Below are 18978 nucleotides of genomic sequence, written 5' to 3'. Positions count from 1 at the left end.
GGAGGAAGTGCCGGAGGCGGGGGAGAGAGGAGTGCGGGGAGGCGACGGCTAGGGGTGCTGGGGTTCCTGTCATGTGACCCCTCCCCTCGGCTCTCTCGCAGCCCCGCCGGGAGTGGCGGGAGCCAGTCGGAGGACGGTCTCTAGGTCCCTTGTCCCCAGGTGAGCTGGGTGCAGAGTGAGGGGAGGGGGGATCGTGAGGGGGTGGAAGAGAGAACTGAGGCCGAGGAGCTGCTGGCAGCTGGCGGGAAAGGGGTGAGAGCCGCTGCTGAGGGGCAGAGGGGTCCCTTCCTTCCTTTCCCACGGCCGGGGCTGTAGCCACGCTTCCCCATTTGGGTTCCATGGGGGGCCGGGGTGGACCCAGTCCCGGGATCTGGACCACCAGGTAGAAGACAAGAGGAGGTCCCAACACGTCCAGGTTCGAGGTGTTGCAGTATGCTGAATCCAGGGAACTGCTGGGGTTTGCGGCAGAGAGGTCTTCCCAATGGGAGAATCGGCACGTGGAATTGTCCCTTGCCAGGGGGCGATGGGGAAGGGCTGCGGCCGCTGGTAACCGGTTGCGGTGGGGCAGAGCGGGCCTTGGGCTCCACCGCACTTAACTGTGCCCACACCTGGCCTTGGCTTTGTTTGTGACGTCCCATCTTTCCGAGCCCTTTGGACCTTTCTCCCCGTCTGACAGATGGGGAAACTGAGGCCATACGTTGCTTTGAGATGTGGCTGGAGACTGAGCCAGATCTCCTCCAACAGCATCCCCTCCCAGGAGGGGGAAGCGTTACAACCCCAACTTCAACCCCATCACAGAGATGCTGAGGCAGTGGTCGGTGCAGGCCTCAGGGGAGCCAGAACCTGAGCCGGCCGGCGAGGAGCTGTGGGAGCAGGAGATGGAGCGGCTGTGCTCCTCCCAGGAACCTGTGCGGGTGCTGCCCTACGCCATGGTGGACAAGCGCTTCATCCGGTGGGTGCCCGAACACCCTGCCGAACACAGCGGAGGAGGAGCAGTGGGGGTGGGGAGAGGATGCAACTGTTGGTTGGGGGGGGTGGAAATCACCAGCAGTGGGAAGACTCCCTGGCCCAGGGTGCTGCTCTGCCTGGCCAGGTGGGCATGCTGGGTGACTCAGGGACCCCTCCCATCACCACCCCGTCCCAGGCAGCTGCGGGAGCCTGAGGGGGTGAAGACCTCGTGCTGGCAGCAGTGGCGTCGCAGGCAGCAGACTGCAGGACGGCGCCTGGGGGAGGCAGCACGGCGGCTGGCCCGGGGCTGTGGTCTCTGGGAGGGGGCTCTCTACGAGATCGGGGGTAGGACCCGAACCCCAATCCCCACCTCCTGCCTCCCCTCTCTGGAGTCTCAATGTCTAGTTTGGAAACCAGAGGAGGGCATTATCCCCTTGGCCATTGTACCCCTCCACCCCCACCAACCCACCCCGCCTTCCTCACACATCCCTCTCTGCCCCCAGAGCCACCCTTCAAACCTTGGTGGGTGATGGCACCCCTGGTGGCTGTTAGAGGTACTGCTAGGCCAGCCTCCAGAACTGGCCGTTACACTGAGGTCCCTGTGAGGCTGCTCACCCACACCCCACAACCCTCAGATTATCAGCTGGGCCCACGGCTCGGCGCCTCCGGACCCACCTGCTGTTCCCCGCAGGCCTCTTTGGCACCGGAATCCAGTCCTACTTCACCTTCCTTCGCTTCCTGCTGCTGCTTAACCTCCTGACCCTTCTTCTGACCACCAGCTTCGTCCTGCTGCCCCTGACCTGGCTCCGCCCCCCTGACAGAGGACCTGCTCTGAACTTCAGTGAGTGCCTGGCCCACGGAGGGAACAGTGCCCCCCGAGCCCACCTGAACCCTGTGGGGCCTGGTCCACTGGGACAGCCCCAACCCTCTGTGTCCAAACCCTGGGCATCGTCCTGCTTGGGTCCAGCCATGAGGCTCTACTCGATCTCGCCTTTTGCATAACAGGCCTCCTGACATGCCCTCATGACCCTGCTCAGGCCTCCTGATATTGGAGGCTTTGGAGTGAGAGGGGCAGAGTCTCACCTATGCCTTGGGGACCCTTCCCTATTGGACCCCTCTCCCTCCTCGACAGCCCTCCAGTGTCCTGGTGGCCACCAACCCCAGACTGGTGTTCCCAAGTTCAACAATCTACTTTGGAATGTTTTAACCGGCAGGGTGAGTGAGTCTGTACTGGCTGTGGACCAGGGAGGCTGGGGAACCTGGTGATCTAGCCTCAGGGAACCCCAGTCTAAGAGGACCCTCACCCCTCCAAGGGCACGTTGGCTTCTAGGGAGACGGTCCTCCACAGACAGGCTGGCTGGGTCAGCAGTGGGGTCAGAGAGAGGCTGAGGCCACTGTGCACAGCCCAGGCCCATGGACATGTGCCCACGGCCCTCAGAGCCCAGCTGGGGTCGGGGTTTGAAGGACAAGAAGGGAAAAAGTGTCCAGGATTCTGGGATAAGCACCACCCTACCCTCATCCCTGGAAGCCACTGGGTGGTTACCGTGCGGGCTCCCGTGTTCCAGTCCTGGCTCTTCTTCCAAGCTGTGTGTCCTTAGGCAAGTTGCCCAACCCTTCTGAGCCTCTGTGAAATGGGGATACTCTTATTCTCTACCTGATGGGGTCACTGTGAGGGCTAATGTGTTAACAGCAAGAAAACACTTAGCACACAGCCTGGCTCACTTGTCATCCTCTGACATCCCCAGGCCTTCAACAACACCTATCTCTTTTACGGCGCGTACCGAGCGGGGCCTGAGAGCAGCTCAATATACAGCATCCGCCTGGCCTACTTACTGAGCCCACTGGCCTGCCTGCTCCTCTGCTTCTGTGGGATTCTACGGCGGTGAGAGCAGAGCCCCTGCCTCCACCCCTTTCCAGGGGGTCTTCCCTGATCACCCCTGCTTGGCGTGGTACCCCCAAGCTGGCAGGGAGTCCCTGCCAATGGAGGTTCCAGGGCCGGAACTCTGCATCCCCAGCTGCAGACCTCAGGAGCGGGGCCACCGCTCCTGTGTCCCCCCCCCCCCCCCCCAGGCCGAGGCCAAAGGCTGCACTTAGGGCTGCCTGGGACTTCCCATCCCAGATCAGAGCCGAGCCGAGGCTGAGCCCTGGCCTCTGCCCCCTCCAGGATGGTGAAGGGGCTGCCACAGAAGATGTTCCTGGGCCAGGACTACAGGTCACCTCTCAGCGCCAAGGTCTTCTCTTCCTGGGACTTCTGCATCCAGGGGCAGGAGGCAGCCACCATCAAGAAGCATGAGATCAGCAACGAGTTCAAGGTGTGTGTGAGGATGTGCATGAGTGTGAGTTGTGAGAGTGAATGAGTGTGAGAGCACGTGAGACTGTATGAGTGTGTGGCTTGAGTGTGGGAGTGTGTCTGTGTGTGTGTGTGTGCACACACGGTTTTCCAGCTGGAGGCGGGGGCTGTGCCGTGTCTGGGTGTGAGCGCTCACCTGCACGGTACTCTGGGGGTGCTCTGGACAAAACCAGCCCGTCTGTCCCCGCCTCAGCGTCACCCCAACCTTGCCTAGAGCCTGGCAGCCTTTCTCCCCACGCACACCGACCTGGGGCTGTTTGCCAGCCCCCTCCCCTTCCACCTGGGCCAGCCGTAACCCACCTGTGCCCCTGCCCCTGCCCCCATGACAGGTGGAGCTGGAGGAGGGGCGTCACTTGCTGACGGTGCAGCATCAGACCCGGGCTCAGAGGGCCTGCCACCTGCTCACCTACCTGCGGGTCAACATCCTCATCGGGCTTCTGGTGGTTGGGGCCATCAGTGCTATCTTCTGGGCCACCAAGTACTCGCAGGACAACAAGGAGGTGCCAGGCGACTGACACGCATTTATTTAATCCTGGCCAGACCTGGGGGAGGAGACGGGATGGTTCCACTTTGCAGAAGAGGAAACCGAGGCTCACAGAGGTTAAAGCAATTTGCCCAAAGTCATAACCAAGTCAGACAGGCTCTACCTGTGGATACCCCCTGCTGCCACTGGGAATAATCCGTGGGCTTCCAGATTCCGGGCCTGCACCAGAGTTACACTTGAAGGGGGTCGTAGGGGATGGGGGAGCCGCTGGGGGCCCTCCAGCCCGCGGCACCCCCTTATCCACTTCTCCCCACAGGAGTCCCTGTTTCTGCTGCTCCAGTACCTGCCCCCTGGGGTCATCGCCCTGGTCAACTTTCTGGGTCCCCTGCTGTTTGTTTTCCTGGTCCAGCTGGAAAACTACCCTCCCAACACTGAGGTCAACCTCACCCTTATCTGGTGAGTGACACCTGGGGGGGTGACAGGTGGGACGGAGTGTGGAGGGCATGGAAGGGCTGTGTCCTGCCGCCTGTCTTGGTTATCACCTGGCATCAGGAGTCCCGTGCAAGGGAAAGCAGGCAGCTGCTCCCACACACGGTCTGGCGGGCCCCGGTCTAAGGTTCTCCAGTCCCCACCATCCAAAGCAAGCCAGTGACTGTTTTTGCCAGGGCACGTTGGGTACCACAGTTACCTACCTAGGAACACAGCTCCCTCCCATGTGCCCTGAGGGTTTACACCCCTCACCTTGACACCCTCACGTGACCTGTGAAGTTAGGACCATCCTCACTGCCACTGGATAGATGAGGACACTGAGGTTTGAAAGGGTCAAGCGCCTTGGCCAAGGGAGGCTCCCCATGCCTTCTGGGTGCAGGTTCAAACTCAAGCTGTCCTCTGCCCCCAGGCTCTGCTCTGTCTCCTCTCCCAGGACTCAGGTCCTGCCTTGGACCCACCCACCCACAGGACCCCACACACACAACAGCTCCAGCCCAGGTTCTCTTTCCGTCTGCCACCCACCCCTCACTTGGCAGGGTCTGCTTTTCCTTGGGCTTCCCTGGCACAGAAGCTGTCCGGAGCCCATTCTGCGTATCTACCCATTCCGAGGTAGATTGTGTTTGCTTTGAAATTTTATTTTTGGAATGGGTAATAGCACGTGCACATGGTAAAAAAAAAAAATTCAAAATGCTCAAAAGGATGGAAGATAAAAATAAGCCCCCACCACCCCTGCCTTCCTCAACACAAGAACCACTGTTCCCAGCCAGGCTCCGGCCGTGTATCAGCCTTGAAAGTCCACACTTTATGGGATTTCCCTGGCGGTCCAGTGGTTAAGACTCCGTGCTTCCAATGCAGAGGGCGCGGGTTCGATCCCTGGTCGGGGCACTAAGATCCCACGTGCTGTGAAGTATGGACAAAAAGTAAAAAAAAAAAAAAAAAAAAGAAAGTCCACACTTTGATATAACGTGCAGGTAATCGTTTGGGGTTAGGCCACCCTACCTGTGTGATCCAGTTACATATTATTCAGGAGTATGCATGCACGTGTTTGTGATATATGGACAGTGTAAACGGACTAGGGCATTAATAGGCCTTAGAAGAGAGAGCTCACCTGCATTTATGATATAAAAGCACGTATGTGCCTGTGAATCTCCAAGCTGGGTGTGGGGGGAGGATGGCTGGACTGCCGTGTTTCCCAAACTGATGTAAACAGAACCTTTCTCCTGTGAATCATCTGGAGACCAAGATTCTAGGGAACGCACGTTGGGAAATATTGCCACGCATGGAGCAGTTTGGAAGGAGGCTGGGCTCTGGGTTTCGAGGGGGCTGGGCCCGGGAGAGACTTGAGCTCATGCAGATGTCAGCCACACCTGTGTCCCGAGTAGATGTGCCATGTACCTGGGCTCCTCCCCTGACACAGTCCCCGCCCCCTCCCCTAACCCCCAGGTGTGTGGTGCTGAAGCTGGCCAGCCTGGGAATGTTCTCCTTCTCGCTGGGGCAGACCTTGCTGTGCTTTGGCAGAAACAAGACCAGCTGTGAGTCCTACGGCTACAACGCATGTGACTACCAGGTGGCCGGTGACTCCATCAGGGCCTGTCCCTCCTGTCCTCTGCAAAGCCCCACCTCTTTGATCTCCTCGTCCTTCTCAGGGTCTCACCTTTGTGAGAGGCTGTGGGCAGAGTTGCCCACCCAGCAGTCACCTCCAGGGGGCGCCATTCACATCACATTCTGCGCTGTGCAGAGAGGCAGCCCAGACTGTGGGCTTTGTCTGCTGAAATCTTATCCCAGGCCCGGGTTTTAACTTAGCAATCATATCAGACTCCAGGCAAGGCTCCTAGACCACAGAGTCCCCCAACGGGTGGGTGAGGGGCGGTTGGGGACCGAGGGTAGTGACAGATGCCCCCTCTGACCAGTGCTGGGAGAACTCGGTGGGGGAGGAGCTGTACAAACTCAGCATCTTCAACTTCCTCCTCACGGTGGCCTTCACCTTCCTTGTCAGCCTGCCTAGGAGGTGAGCCACGTGGGGACACTACGGGGGTGGAGTGGGCGTGTCTGGGGGGTGGCCAGTGGCCACAGCCAGGGGTGAGCACTTCTACATGCCTGTTACCGTGTGAGTGTGTTATGGTCCACAGCCAGGACCAACGAGGTCCACACACTTCTGGGTGGTGGGTACCTGGGCACTCCCCTCCCCCAGGCTGCTGGTGGAGCGGTTCTCGGGCCGGTTCTGGGCCTGGCTGGACCGGGAGGAGTTCCTGCTGCCCAAGAACGTGCTGGACATCGTGGAGGGACAGACAGTCACCTGGATGGGCCTCTTCTACTGCCCCCTGCTGCCCCTGCTTAACAGCATCTTCGTCTTCCTCACCTTCTACATCAAGAAGGTGAGGGCTCAGGGGCTGGGAGGGAGCAGGGCCGCACCTGTGTGGGCACCTCGAGCGCCATCAGCAGAGCAGCCCTCACCTCCTGCTGCTGCCCCGCCGGGCACCTCCCATCTGCACACTGCACTGAGGCCCCTGTGTCCTTGCTCGCTCCCTAGTACACCCTGCTGAGGAACTCCAGGGCGTCCCCTCGGCCATTCCGCGCCTCCAGCTCCATCTTCTTCTTCCAGCTGGTGCTCATCCTGGGCCTGCTCCTGGCCGCTGTGCCCCTGGGCTATGTGGTCAGCAGGTGAGGGGAGCAGACGGGCTGAGGCTGCCGGGCCGGCAGCTCGTCACCCGAGCGCTGACACCGGCCCTCCTCTGGCGGTCTCTCCCCAGCATCCGCTCCTCCTGGGACTGTGGCCTCTTCGCCAACTACTCAGCCCCCTGGCAGGTGGTCCCAGAGCTGGTGGCCCTCCGGCTCCCACCCCCTAGCCAGCGCATCCTCCACTACCTGGGCTCCCACGCCTTCAGCTTCCCCCTCCTCATCCTGCTCAGGTGCCTTTCAGGGCAGCAGGGGCCGAGGGAGGGGGCACCCCCAGCCAGTCTCATGGGATCTGGGGGCCAGACAAGGAGAGCCCAAGGTCGCAGGGAGCCAGGGGCCCAAGGGCAGGTGTCCTGGGGGTTGCCCTGTGCCCCTGGGCAGCCCCTGAAGGCCCTCACCTGTAAAGCGGGCACTTTAAGTGACCACTGGCGAAGCACGTTGCCCGGTGCAGACACGCTATGAGCCTGCCGCGCTTGTTATTCTTACTACCATTTAGAGGAGAGGGACTGAGCGACCAGTGGGAGGAAGGAGAGGAGAGAGAAAGCGGTGTCTAGGAACCTGGAAGAGAGAAGACCCCGGGAGGTGGTTTTTAAGAGACTGGGGTGGGGAAGGAGGAAGTAGGGGGCTGACTGACCTAGCATCCCCGTCTATCCAAAGCCTTGTCCTGACCGTGTGCGTCTCCCAGTCCCAGGCCAGCGCGAGGGCCATCCGGGGGCTCCGGAAGCAACTGGTGTGGGTGAGTGTCCGCCGGACTGGGGAGGGGTCACGGACTCCGGGCAAGACCCTGTCGGGAGTGTGGCCTCAGGCCGCGGATAGAAGCGGGGAAGGTGGAGGGAGGGAACCGGTGCCTCCGGCCGGGAACCAGTCAACAGGAATGTGGCTTTAGGCTTGGGGACCCGGTTTAATGGGAGTGTGGGCTTGGGCTGAAGTAGGAGGTGAAACTGGCGGGGGCGTGGTCTCTGGCTAGGCTGGGGCGGGACCTGATGGGGCGTGGCCTTGGCCTGGGGCGGGATCGGGAGGGGCGTGGTCTCTGGCCCGGCGGGGCGGGTCTAGGGATAGGGCGGGAGATTGGTGGGGCGGGGCCGCAGCGGGGGCGGGGAGGGGAAACTCTGGTGGGGTGGGGCCTCGGGGCTGCTACTGCGAGGTGGCCGCTTCTCCCGCGGCAGCTGGTGAGAGGAGGCGCCGCTCGTAAACCGGCTGCTCGCTCCCCTCTTCCGCCCCAGCAAGTGCAGGAGAAGTGGCACCTGGTGGATGACCTGTCGCGGCTGATGTCGGAGCCGGGCTCCGGCGACTCTCTGGGGCCTGAGTCCCCTCACTCCCGAGGTTCGCGCCCGAGATCCTTCTGCCCCGGATTCCCGTGCCCGGGCTCCCCGGGACCCAGGGCCCCCAGGCCGGAACCCTCCCTTGAGGATCCTGCCGGGTTGCGCGGTGTCCGGGTCCCCGCCCGTAGCTGCCGCTTCCCCAGCGGTTCGGAGCTGTAGCACCGACCCCCACCACCGCCCGGAGCTTCCCCAGGGCCCCGTGTGCAGCTCCCCACTTCCTGACCCCTCGCCCCACGCTCGTGACCCCAGGTGACCACCGCCTCTCTCAGTGGGCCCTCCAGCAGGGTGCCCCAAGGTGGGGTGCATATACCTAGGGGCATCAAGAAGAAAATATGGGAACTTGTATTTATATTTTTATCTCAATCCTTAAAAGTTTCTATTTTTGTTGAATGTTTTATAATATGCATAATATGTTAGTATAGTAACCCATGAATGCAGTTTATAAATACACATCCATTGGCAGTGCTCAGGAATTGTTTATCCTGGGCAGTACCATTATAAAAGTCCAGAGACCTCCACCTGCGGGAAGGGGAAGGCCTGGCCGCAGTGAGAGCAAACAGTGGGGGCTTACTGTGCTCTGACTGCAGGCACCCTACACAACCTCCTGTAATTCCTCCTTCACGTGTGAGACCACTGAGACCCACAGACGTTATGAGTCAGCAAGGGGCAGAGCTCAGATCTGACCTGCATCAGGAGACACTCCGAGTGTGGGCCCCGGGAGGTAGCGGAGCCCGCTGCCCAGGAAGGCAGGGCTGCATCCAAGATTCCCAAGCCTCCGGTGCCGAGGCTGCAGAGGTTCTCAATCTGTGGTTCTCAGCCTCGGAGAACTCCTGAGAAGCCCCGTCAGATGCTGGCCCTGTGCCAGCGATTCGGACGCAATTGGTCCAGGTGCAGCCAGCAGCCAGACATCTGGACTTTCTAAAGCTCCCAGGTGACCCTCACCGGCAGCCAGGGTTGAGGATTGCTGGCCTAAAGAGCCGTCAGGAGGGAAGGTCAGGAGAAGCCCCAGGACGTGCTTGATGAGGCTCCACTTCCAGCAGCAGGAGGCCAGCGCCTGGCTGGATTCCCAGCCTGGACACGGCATCTGGGCGGCTCTGGCCCGGCGCCCTCAGTCCAGGGGCTTCACGTGGTCATTGCAGTCTTGGCTGGTTCAGCTCCTCCTGTCGCTGTCCCTCTCTCTCACTCACCCAGCATCACATGACCCATCCGCCTGTCAACAAGTGCCGGGCCCTGTTCTGGGGCTGGTGATGAGACTGCGGGAGACACGGGGAGCTACGTGCTCAGCTTGGGGAGGGCAACCAGCCTGGCCCCAAAGAAGGCGACACATGTTGTTAATTAGCAGCTTAGGGTCAACGTGTGGTCCCGGACCAGCAGCACCAACGTCACCTGGGAACTTGTTAGAAAAGCCAGTTCTCAGGCCCCACCGCACCTCCTCTAAGGGTGGAGCCCAGCGACGTGGTTTAATGAGCCCCCGGGGGTGAGGCTGTTGGGTGCGAAGCGGGAGAACCTGCAGCACTGAGGCATCCAGGTCCTTCTCATCACCTTCACGTGCCTTCAGAGAACCCGCCAAGTGCATCACCGGATGTGAGGGGGACGAGCTTCGGGACCTTGAGGAACTCAAACTCGGGGCCTCGGTTTGCTTGACCAAAGCCTGGGGATGACACCACCCTCCTCTGCGTGGTTGTGAGGATTGAATGAGCAGTTACTTATATAGTGTCCTTCCTAGGAGAGCAGTTGAGGCCCTATTACAACATGGTCATTGGCCTAAAGGAGCAAAGTGGGAGAGATGGGAAGGGGCCCAGATGGCCCTGTGACCGTGCCGGCCCAGCGAGGCAACCTGGGGCTCAGGGGGGAGCCATCGCAGTCAGCAGGAGGGATTCGTGGAGTGGGCGACTAGCGGGGCCTTGGGGGACGGAGGACTCGACAGGAGGTGAAGGCAGAGGAATGGCCTGAGCCATGGTGTAGAGACGGGCCGGGCGGGCCTGAGCTGTGGAAACTGGGACTCTGAGGCCTCTAGACTGGGCTCTGGGGCCCACGGGGACAACCAGAGTGAAGGCGGAACCAGCACACCTATGGCTGGGCTTGGAGAGCCCGGGGGTCCGGTAACGTTGAGCGTCTACCAGCAGCAAAGAAGACACACGTGGGCAGGGAGAGGCCCGTGGGGTTATTGCAGTAAGTGAAGCCAGGGTCTCTCCAGGTGCAGGAGCCCCAGTGCCTCCACCTTGGGGGGGGGGGTCCCGGACTCTCCCCACCCAGTCCTGAGAGGGCTCCCAGCTACTCTGGCCAAGGCAGCCCAGCACAGATTCCCACCCAGGGGACCCTCCCAGGAAAGTGACGCAAGGAGGTGCTGGTAAGGCCATTTATCATAGAGGAGACTGGCCCTCGGTGGGCAGGAATCACGAAATGTCAGTCTAGTGGGTGACAGGAGAGCTTTGAGGACACCCTGACTCCGCTCCATCTAGGTGACCTGGGCTCACCTGGGGCAACCTACTCAGTGCTGTCACACCTGCAGCCTGTGGAGAAGAAGGGCAGAACAGCTCAGAGAAGCAGCCCTCATTTGATGGGGCACACAGGTGATGGCTGGAGAGGGGTAGTCGGGGTGAGGCAGTAGAGATGCCCCCGGTCCCACCAAGGCCTGGGGGAATTGTCCCTCGAGTCCACCCACCATTCTCTGCTCTGACTCTGGCTCCCCAGACACGCCGATAAAAGGGGGAGGCTTCTCACGAGCTGCCTCAGCTCGAATCAGAAGCCCTGAGCACAACGTAGAGGAAAAACCTCGAGCTTCTGGGACTTCAGGCAACAGATTGCCCACAGCTGAGGGGACCCTTCTGATTGCCTTCAGTCGTCAGTTCCTTCCACACACCCCTCCCGGCAGAGTGAGAACAGACTTTCTGGAAGGGAATTTCGCTAGGAAAACTAAGAGAAGATTAGCTTTTGCCCAAATGCAGAGAGGTAGGTGGGTCCCCAGAGCACATCCCCAGGGGTACGAGTCAGGACTCTGGGTGGCAAGGGACAGATGCTGATTCTTGCCCACTGAGGAGAAGGGACCACCGAGACCGAGGTGACAAAGCTAGTCCTCAGGGGAGCTCCAGGACACTGTGCCCAGGCTTGGGCAGGGTCATCCCACCAGACCAGCTTCCCAACACGCCCAGGCCTCAGTGGGTGCCCCTGAGCCGGGCCTAGGGGCCCCAGGGCAGGGCTGTAACTGGCCTGCCTTGGGTCAGGTGCCGGTTCCCGGGCTGTGCTGGTGACGTGAGTGCCACTGACCTGTGAAGCTCTGTAGGAGAGAAGAGCCCGCACAGGAAGCAAATTGTTCCCTGGGGGTGGGACATCCTCCCTGAGGAAGGCACCTGTGTACAAATCAAAGCTCCACGTTCTGTGATAGCAGGAGAAAAACACATATGCAGCTGTGTCAGTGTAGAAACAGGGAGTGTTTCAATAAAGTCACTTCATTCATTAAAAAAAAAAAGCCTCTGTGGGATTGGATGGGTCCTAGTCCCACCTTACCTGCTCCCTCTCTTCTCTCTGCCCTGAGCCCCCAGCCCTGAGGGGTCCAACCCACCAGTTCTTCAGAAGGACCCTCATGATTACATCAGGCCCACCTCGATAATCTGGGATAATCCTCTCATCTCAAAATCAGTGGGTTAGCAAGCTTAATTCCCCCTTGCTGGCTACCAGTGCCTCCACCTTGGGGTGGGGGGGTCCCGGTGAGGACTCCAGGGTGAGGACACGGACATCTTCTACCCTGGGGTCCTACAGCTCGGCAGTGGCGGCGACTGTGAGCCCTGGTTTGGCTCCTGACCCCTCCTAACTCCCTGGGGGTGTGGGGAGAGGCGCTGTCCCGGGCCCAGCCCTGGGGCGCTGTGGCATCCCGGTTATCTCCCCGCTGCAGGCACGCACCCACCCAGGGGGCACCCAGAGGCTCTGGAGTGGAGGTGGCCTCGCTCGAGGAAGCTCTTGCTCTCCTGGCTGAGGGTCCCACGCGGCAGAGGCATGAGAGTCCTGCGGCTGCTCTGCTTGGCTGCGCTAGGTGAGCTGCCCAGGGACATGGTGGGAGGGGGCCGCTGCCAGGGCCTTGAGGTGGCAGACTCAGGGTCCAGGGGTCTAGGGAGCACAGGAGACACCTCTGGAAGCACAGGACAGAGAGGGGAAGGTTTAGGCTTGAGTCTCAGAGCAACCAGTTATTGCGTCACCACTCTGGGCCCACTCTACCCATCTGCGGAATGGGCTGATGGTACGAAATGCTCCGGGCGCCAAAGAGCTCCTGTGAGTGAAGTTGCTTGTGGAGTCCTGGGCCTCCTTCTGGGCTCAGGACGAGGCTCTCTGGGTGGGCTCTGGCCTCCCCTCCACCCTGGGCTCTCCTAACCGCCCTCCCCTCTCTTACAGCCACCAGCAGCTCCGCGAAGCAGGAGAAAGGTGAGTTTCCCAGCATGCTGGAGGGCGGAGTACCCCCAGATGGGGACCCTGGAGTCAGAGGCCCCACCCAGGGTAGAGGCCTTGGCCGGCCGGGGGAAGGGTGTTGCGGGAGAGTGGCATCTGCTGCTAGACCACTGGAAGGTTCTGGACCCCAGCCTCAACCCCTGCAGGGCCCTGGAGGGTTGGAGAAGAGAAAGCTCTGCAGGAGGTGGGAGTGGGCGGGACAACAGGCAGCCGGTGGGGACAGTGACGTGGGGGCAAGGAAAGTGCTTGGCTTCCCCTTGGGCTGTGTGTGGTGGGGGGGCGGGTATTACCAGCAGAGGCGGGCAGAGGGCGTGTCCCGGGCAGGTGTACCCCAATCACTCTGAGTGCCTGATCTGTAGCAGAAGCCCCTCGGGGTGGGTGTGACCCCAGGGCAGGCTGGGGGCATTCTGGTGGGGTGCCTTGGCCCAGGAGGAGGGCGAGTGAGAGAATGAGGAAGTCTGGGCTCCCCCAACTCCCCGCTCCCTGAGGTCCAGCAAAGGGGAAACTGCCTGACTCTCAGAGGCAACAGGAAGGTGTCAGGGCCCCTCTCTCCACCAGCCGCCTGGTGTAAGAGCCGGTGAGAGGGGAGGCTCCCGGTGGCCGTACCTCCTCCCCTCAGCTTTGGCCGCCTCCGTCTTTCCACTCCCCTTCCTTCTCCTGCCCTCTCCCCTGCCCCCATTTCCGACCCTGTGACCCTTAAAGTCAAGGTGGTCAGTCACCTCCTCCTCTCCACATCTCTGCAAGGGCGGCTGCCCTTCCTCTGGTCTCGTCTGGACCTGTAACTTCCCTGGTCTCAGGGCTGCAGGTGCAGCCGCCTCTATTCCACTTAAGGGTGGACCTCACTTGAGTGCCGCACGGGCTGAACTATCATTTCCTTATTTGCTTTAAAAACAAACACAGCATGGTGTTTCCGCTAAAAGGAGAACAGCGCAGGGCCCTGGCCTCTGGGTCTCCGGGAAGTACCTGGGCAGGGCCGGTCCACCCCCTTCCGGCCCCCGACTTCTGCTCAGACTCTTGCCCAGCAAGTCCTGCTAACTAAACTCCTAAGGAGCCGACTGACAAATCATTCATTCATTCATTTATCCAATCATTCAGTAATTACTGGTTGAGCATCTCTTTGGTGCCAGGTGCTGCTTGAGGCCCCAGGATGGTGGGTGCAGAAACAAAACAGAGATCCCTGCCCTCACGTACCTTACATTCTAGTGGGGCCGGAGGGACAGATGATAATAAAAATAAGCACATTCTACAGCGTGCTAGAACGTGATAGGTCCCAGAGAACAGCAAGCAGGGAAGAGGGGAAGGGAACATGGGTTGGGGGTGGGGAGGGAGGGCACCATCTACTGGGAAGTCATCACTGAGAAGGGGACACGCCAGCAAGGACATGAAGGAGGTGGTAGAGCAGGATGTGCCTGGACAAGGGCCTGCGTGGCCAGAGCACAGGAAGCAGGGGCAGGGGAGTGTTGGATGAGGTGGGGGGGGGGCAGTGTTGAGTAGGGGGGGACCCTGTGGGCATAACAATGGGAGGGTTTACAGCAGAAGGGTTGACCTGATTTACTCTTCCTGGGGTCATTTTGGCTGCTGTGTTGAGAAGAGATGGGGTGGGGATGAAGGGTAGAATCCCAGAGAGCCTTTAGACTGTTCCCGGGATCCAGAGGAGAGATTGGGTGATAGCCAGGAGGCCTGGCAAGGTGGTCAAGGTATATTCTGAAGGCCTTTGCTGATAGATGGGATGGGATGGGAAAGACAGAGCTGTGGAAGATGACTCGGGGGGTTTTGGTCTGAGCAGCTGGGAACTGGCGAAGTCAAGGGCAGCCTTACAACTGATTACTACTAATGGGAACGAGAGGTTGGGCCTGAGATATTGGGTGTTAAGAGCCAAGATTTTGGAACGTTTCTCTCTGTGTATTTTGAAATCCCCAAGAATCATGGCAAGTGCAGTATTGAGTGTAGCAGGAACCAGGCACAAGAATCTTCAAGGGATGGTGGGCATTTCTAGGTAACTGTAACCCAGAGGGGCAGGGTGCAGTGTCTGAAGACATGAGGTTCAAGTCTGCTGTTTAGGGAGGGAGGAGGGAGAGTGGTCCAGGAATAGCAAGAGGATGCCCACCCTCGCCATCCCACGCCAGTGTTGGGAAGGCTGTGAGGACCCCCCGCCACCTGAAATACCACTGGTGCAGGCACTGCGCGGGGGAGGGGAGGCTGGTTTCCATTAGGTGTAGAAGGTGAGATGTGAGAGGAAAGCTTGAGGGTTCCGGGATTTGGTGCCAACTGAGCCTACCAGCCTTCCAGAGGGTGCAGGGGGAGGTGGGACGTAAAGGGGGACTTTCAGAGCCCTAGAAAAGGTGGGGCAGGAAGATGAGGGTGACCTGGGAGCCTGGGGTCTCCCGTGGGGCTGCCATGAAAGAAGACAATGTTCGGGGTGGGGGCTGGGGAGCGGCCGGTTGAAGGACAGATTCAGAGTGCGAGTGCGTACAAAGGAATCTTGATAACTGTCCCCTCCCCCTCACTCCTGAAACCCGCTTCACTTGTAAGGGGGCTGTGCTAGTTTCCTGGGGCTGCTCTAATGAAGTACCACACAGAAATTGATTCTCTCCTGGTTCTGGAGGCTTCATCTGAAGCCTCACCTGCGGGCTGTGGTAGTCCTTGGCGTTCCCTGGCTTGTGACAGCATCACTCCAAACTGCCTCTGTCTTTACATGGCCTGTGTGTGTGTGTGTCTTTGTCTCTTCTCTTTAGGGCCCACCCTAATCCAGCATGGGTTACTGAAGTCCATCTGTAAGGACCCCATTTCCAAATAAGGTCCCATTCACAAGTACCTGGGGTTAAGGCTTGAATACATCTTCCTTTTTGGAGGACACAATTCAACTCTCAACAGATGGGCTGCTTGTTCAACCCTCATCAGATCCCTGGGCCCGAGCTCAGGTCTAATGAATTGGGCCTCCAGGGTTGGGACTCCAATCTCCAAGCTTCTGGGTTATCACAGAAACAAGCTAGGGAGAGGTAGGGGCGATCCTGAAGGGCCTCCAAGCCCAGCTGGACGGCAATCCACTGCCCAGCCTGGGCACAGCCCTAAGCCGCTCGCTCTTTCTTTAGTGACAGTGGGAGGCTCTGCACAGCCATTCAATCACCCCAGCCCTGGCCTGGCTCAGCTTCCGGTCCCCAGGGTGTCCTTGTCGCTTCATCAAATTCTGAGTGTGCCATCCTATCTTCAAATGTTCAGACACAGATGACGAATTTGTAATTAAATGATAGACCCCTCGTTATGGGTGGGCTAGATGCATAAACTAAATAATCAAAAGGAAAGACCCACACAAGTCTTGTTAGAATAAAAACTGAGTGCTCTACCCTGTAGGGCACTAAAAAAGAAAGTGGCTCCTGTCTGTGAACTTATGTAAATCAGGCTTCTATTAATGGCCATCGAAATGGAAATGAAGGTGGGCCAGCTTTTTCTTTCCATTTTTGTTAAGTCAAGGTCATTTCCCCACAGTGAAGGGAGCAAAAGTGTCATCACCCTGAAGCCTGGACCCACATTTCCCCGGGGGGGGGGGGCGGGGGAGGAAGATTCTGGCCCCAAGAGCCGTTGACTGTTGGGCCCCAGAGTCACGTTGACGAAATTGTTGGTAGCAGTTTGCAAACTGGCGCCCCAGAGAGTAGATTAAACTCTAGATAGAGCTTTACTTAACTTCAAAGATTTTGCATGAAGGAGTGTTTGAAAAAAAAAAATAGTATGAGGGCTTCCCTGGTGGCGCAGAGAGTCCGCCTGCCGATGCAGGGGACGCGGGTTCATTCCCCGGTCTGGGAGGATCCCACATGCTGCGGAGTGGCTGAGCCCGTGGGCCATGGCCGCTGAGCCTGCGCGTCCGGGTCCTGTGCTCCACAACGGGAGAGGCCGCAACAGTGAGAGGCCCGCGTACCGCAAAAAAAAAAAAAAAAAAAAAAAAAAATTTTGGGTATTTCACATGAATAGAATCATACAATATGTGGCCTTTCGTGTCTGATGTATTTCATTCAGCATAATGTGTTTTTCTGGTTTTTAAATTTTATTTATTTATTTATTTGGCTATGTTGGGTCTTTGTTTCTGCGTTAGGGCTTTCTCTAGTTGCGGCAAGTGGGGGCCATTCTTCATTGCGGTGCATGGGCCTCTCACTATCGCGGCCTCTCTTGTTGCGGAGCACAGGCTCCAGACGCGCAGGCTCAGTAGTTGTGGCTCACGGGCCTAGTTGCTCCGCGGCATGTGGGATCTTCCCAGACCAGGGCTTGAACCCGTGTCCCCTGCATTAGCAGGCAGATTCTCAACCACTGCGCCACCAGGGAAGCCGCAGCATAATGTTTTTAAGGTTCATCCATGTTGTAGCAGGTGTCAGTGCTTCATTCCTTTTTATGGATGAATACTCTTCCGTCATGTGGATGGACCACATTTTGTTTATCCATCATCCATTGATGGACATCTGGGCTGTTTCCACCTTTTGGCTGTTGTGAATAGTGCTGCTGTGAACATGTGTGTACAAGTATCTGTTAGCGTCCCTGTTTTCAATTCTTTTGGTATATAGCTAGGAGTGGAATTGCTGGGTCATGTGGTAATTCTTTAACTTTTTGAGGAATTGCATTTTCTTAAGGTGCTTGTTAAATGTTAGTCTCCTTCTTCCTCTTTGGACTGTCTCATCTTTAAGAGACTGCCTAAATTTTATTCATTGTTAATCTGAATTCAAAATTAACTGGGTGTCCTGTATTTTTAGCTGCTAAGTCTGGCAACCCAGATTATACCACATGAAAATAAAACCAAATACATGTATGAAATTGTATGGTATACACTGCAAGTAGGGTAGACGCTCAGACGCGAGGCGGAGGGAGCAATCCAGAAGGCTGCCTGGAGGAGCAATCAGTCAGTTAGGCCACTAGGCTCATTAGGCATGTGTACTGAGGGAACTGGCTAGGGGGAGGGCATTAAAGTCTCCCAGCCACACCTGTGCTCCCGCCTTCTCCCACCCTGCCAGAGCCGGTGTCCCAGCTGCAAGCTGACTTCACCCTGTTGGACAGGGGGTCAGGCCTCAGGGTAGAGGTGTTCTGCCAGGCATCCTCGGGCAGCCCACCCATCACCTACAGACTGGTCAGGAGGAACGGGCATATCCACATGCAGCAGACTCGGAACCCTGGGCAGCCAGCCAACTTCTCCTTCCCACTGAACCAGACATCGGACTGGTTCCGGTGCCAGGCTGAAAACAACATCAGCGTCCAGCACACTCCCTTTACACTGGTGCCCCCAGGTGAGAGGGCCCCTTGGTTTCCAGAGGGGCAGCTGGCGCTTCTGAGTAGGTCAGCGGGAGGTGCCAAGAGCAGGGACGGGTGCCCTGATGCAGCCCTGCCTACCCTGGCCTGGCCTAACGGAAGTCCAGCCCAGCTGTCCCCCGCCTCCTTCACAGGAGAGCTGCCCCAGGGACCCACCTTCGTGCTGGCTGGCTGCCTCATCTCCATCATAGCCGTCTTTTCTTGGAAACTGAGCTGGACCAAGCAGATCAGGTAGGAAACGGGTGCTGGATGTGGGGGAGGAGTGAACTGCAGATGGCCTATGTGGACCAACGGGGGCCCTGGCTTGGCAGAGCCGGTGGTGGTTTGGTAGGGCAGGGCTGCCGTTGGAACCAAGCAGGACCCTATGGGGCTTTCCCAGGACAGACCCCTCCTCCATATCTTCTGCTGTAGCTCCTCTCTGAAGTACCCAGATAACAGTATCTCAGGCATATTTCCTGAATTTTTCAGATGCTAAAACCCACGACCCAATGGAAGAAATTAACTACTTGATGATCATGGGTTCGTAGCCCAGGGGCCTTCTGGTGCCTAAGGATTGATAATGTTAACCTCTGTGACACCAACCAATCAGAGAATTGATCACATACCCTGCGGCTCCCCTCCCTCACCTGGCCAATAAAAGTGTTTTGCTGAAAGCCCGCGAGGAGTTCGGAATTTGGGGGGTCACGAGCGCCCCTGACCCGTCCCCCTTGCATGGCCCCGCAGTAAAACTTTCTGTGCTCCAAACTCCAACATTTTGTTTTGTTTGGCTTCACAGTGTGTTGGGCACATGAACTTGCGTTCGGTAACACCACCAGGGCAAAGAAAGGGCCATATGGCTTATGCATGACTTGCAAAAGTTTACTTAGGGCCTACCGTGTGCCAGGTGCCCATGGAGCACGTTGGCAGCTTTATCTGACCCTGACCATGCTCTAGCCGCCTTGTCGTGGAGTCCACTGCCTCTGGGTGGGGCTCTCTCCAATACT

General features: G+C 58.6%; 2 protein-coding genes across 7 annotated transcripts; both read left to right on the top strand.

Annotated features, from left to right (window-relative positions):
- The first annotated feature begins 41 nt into the window (after window positions 1-41).
- TMC8 (transmembrane channel like 8) lies at window positions 42-8614 on the top strand. Of its 6 annotated transcripts, none has more exons than XM_029212950.1 (16): window positions 42-159; window positions 799-952; window positions 1145-1293; window positions 1640-1789; window positions 2081-2163; window positions 2694-2830; window positions 3113-3260; window positions 3628-3798; window positions 4099-4238; window positions 5715-5838; window positions 6182-6279; window positions 6463-6646; window positions 6874-6932; window positions 7022-7180; window positions 7605-7683; window positions 8171-8614. In XM_029212950.1, the coding sequence occupies exons 2-16, from the start codon at window positions 801-803 to the stop codon at window positions 8426-8428; spliced, it is 2091 nt and encodes a 696-aa protein (XP_029068783.1). In that variant the 5' UTR covers window positions 42-159; window positions 799-800; the 3' UTR covers window positions 8429-8614. The 6 variants fall into 6 exon arrangements, with proteins under 6 accessions (XP_029068783.1, XP_029068781.1, XP_029068785.1 ...); XM_029212948.1 differs by having other exon boundaries at window positions 6802-6932; XM_029212952.1 differs by having other exon boundaries at window positions 46-159; window positions 6802-6932; window positions 7633-7683.
- Window positions 8615-8870: 256 nt separating this feature from the next.
- Window positions 8871-18804, top strand: CUNH17orf99 (chromosome unknown C17orf99 homolog). The gene is made up of 6 exons (XM_029212955.1): window positions 8871-10441; window positions 12162-12299; window positions 12656-12685; window positions 17704-17973; window positions 18130-18226; window positions 18464-18804. Exons 1-6 carry the CDS (start codon window positions 10342-10344, stop codon window positions 18468-18470), a joined length of 642 nt encoding a protein of 213 aa, XP_029068788.1. The 5' UTR covers window positions 8871-10341; the 3' UTR covers window positions 18471-18804.
- Window positions 18805-18978: the final 174 nt, after the last annotated feature.

This window comes from Monodon monoceros, unplaced genomic scaffold (genome assembly GCF_005190385.1).
Source record: "Monodon monoceros isolate NGI ecotype Baffin Bay Population unplaced genomic scaffold, NGI_Narwhal_1 Super_Scaffold_9, whole genome shotgun sequence".
NCBI classification, from domain to species: domain Eukaryota; kingdom Metazoa; phylum Chordata; class Mammalia; order Artiodactyla; family Monodontidae; genus Monodon; species Monodon monoceros.
This window is presented reverse-complemented; position numbering and strand designations above follow the sequence as displayed.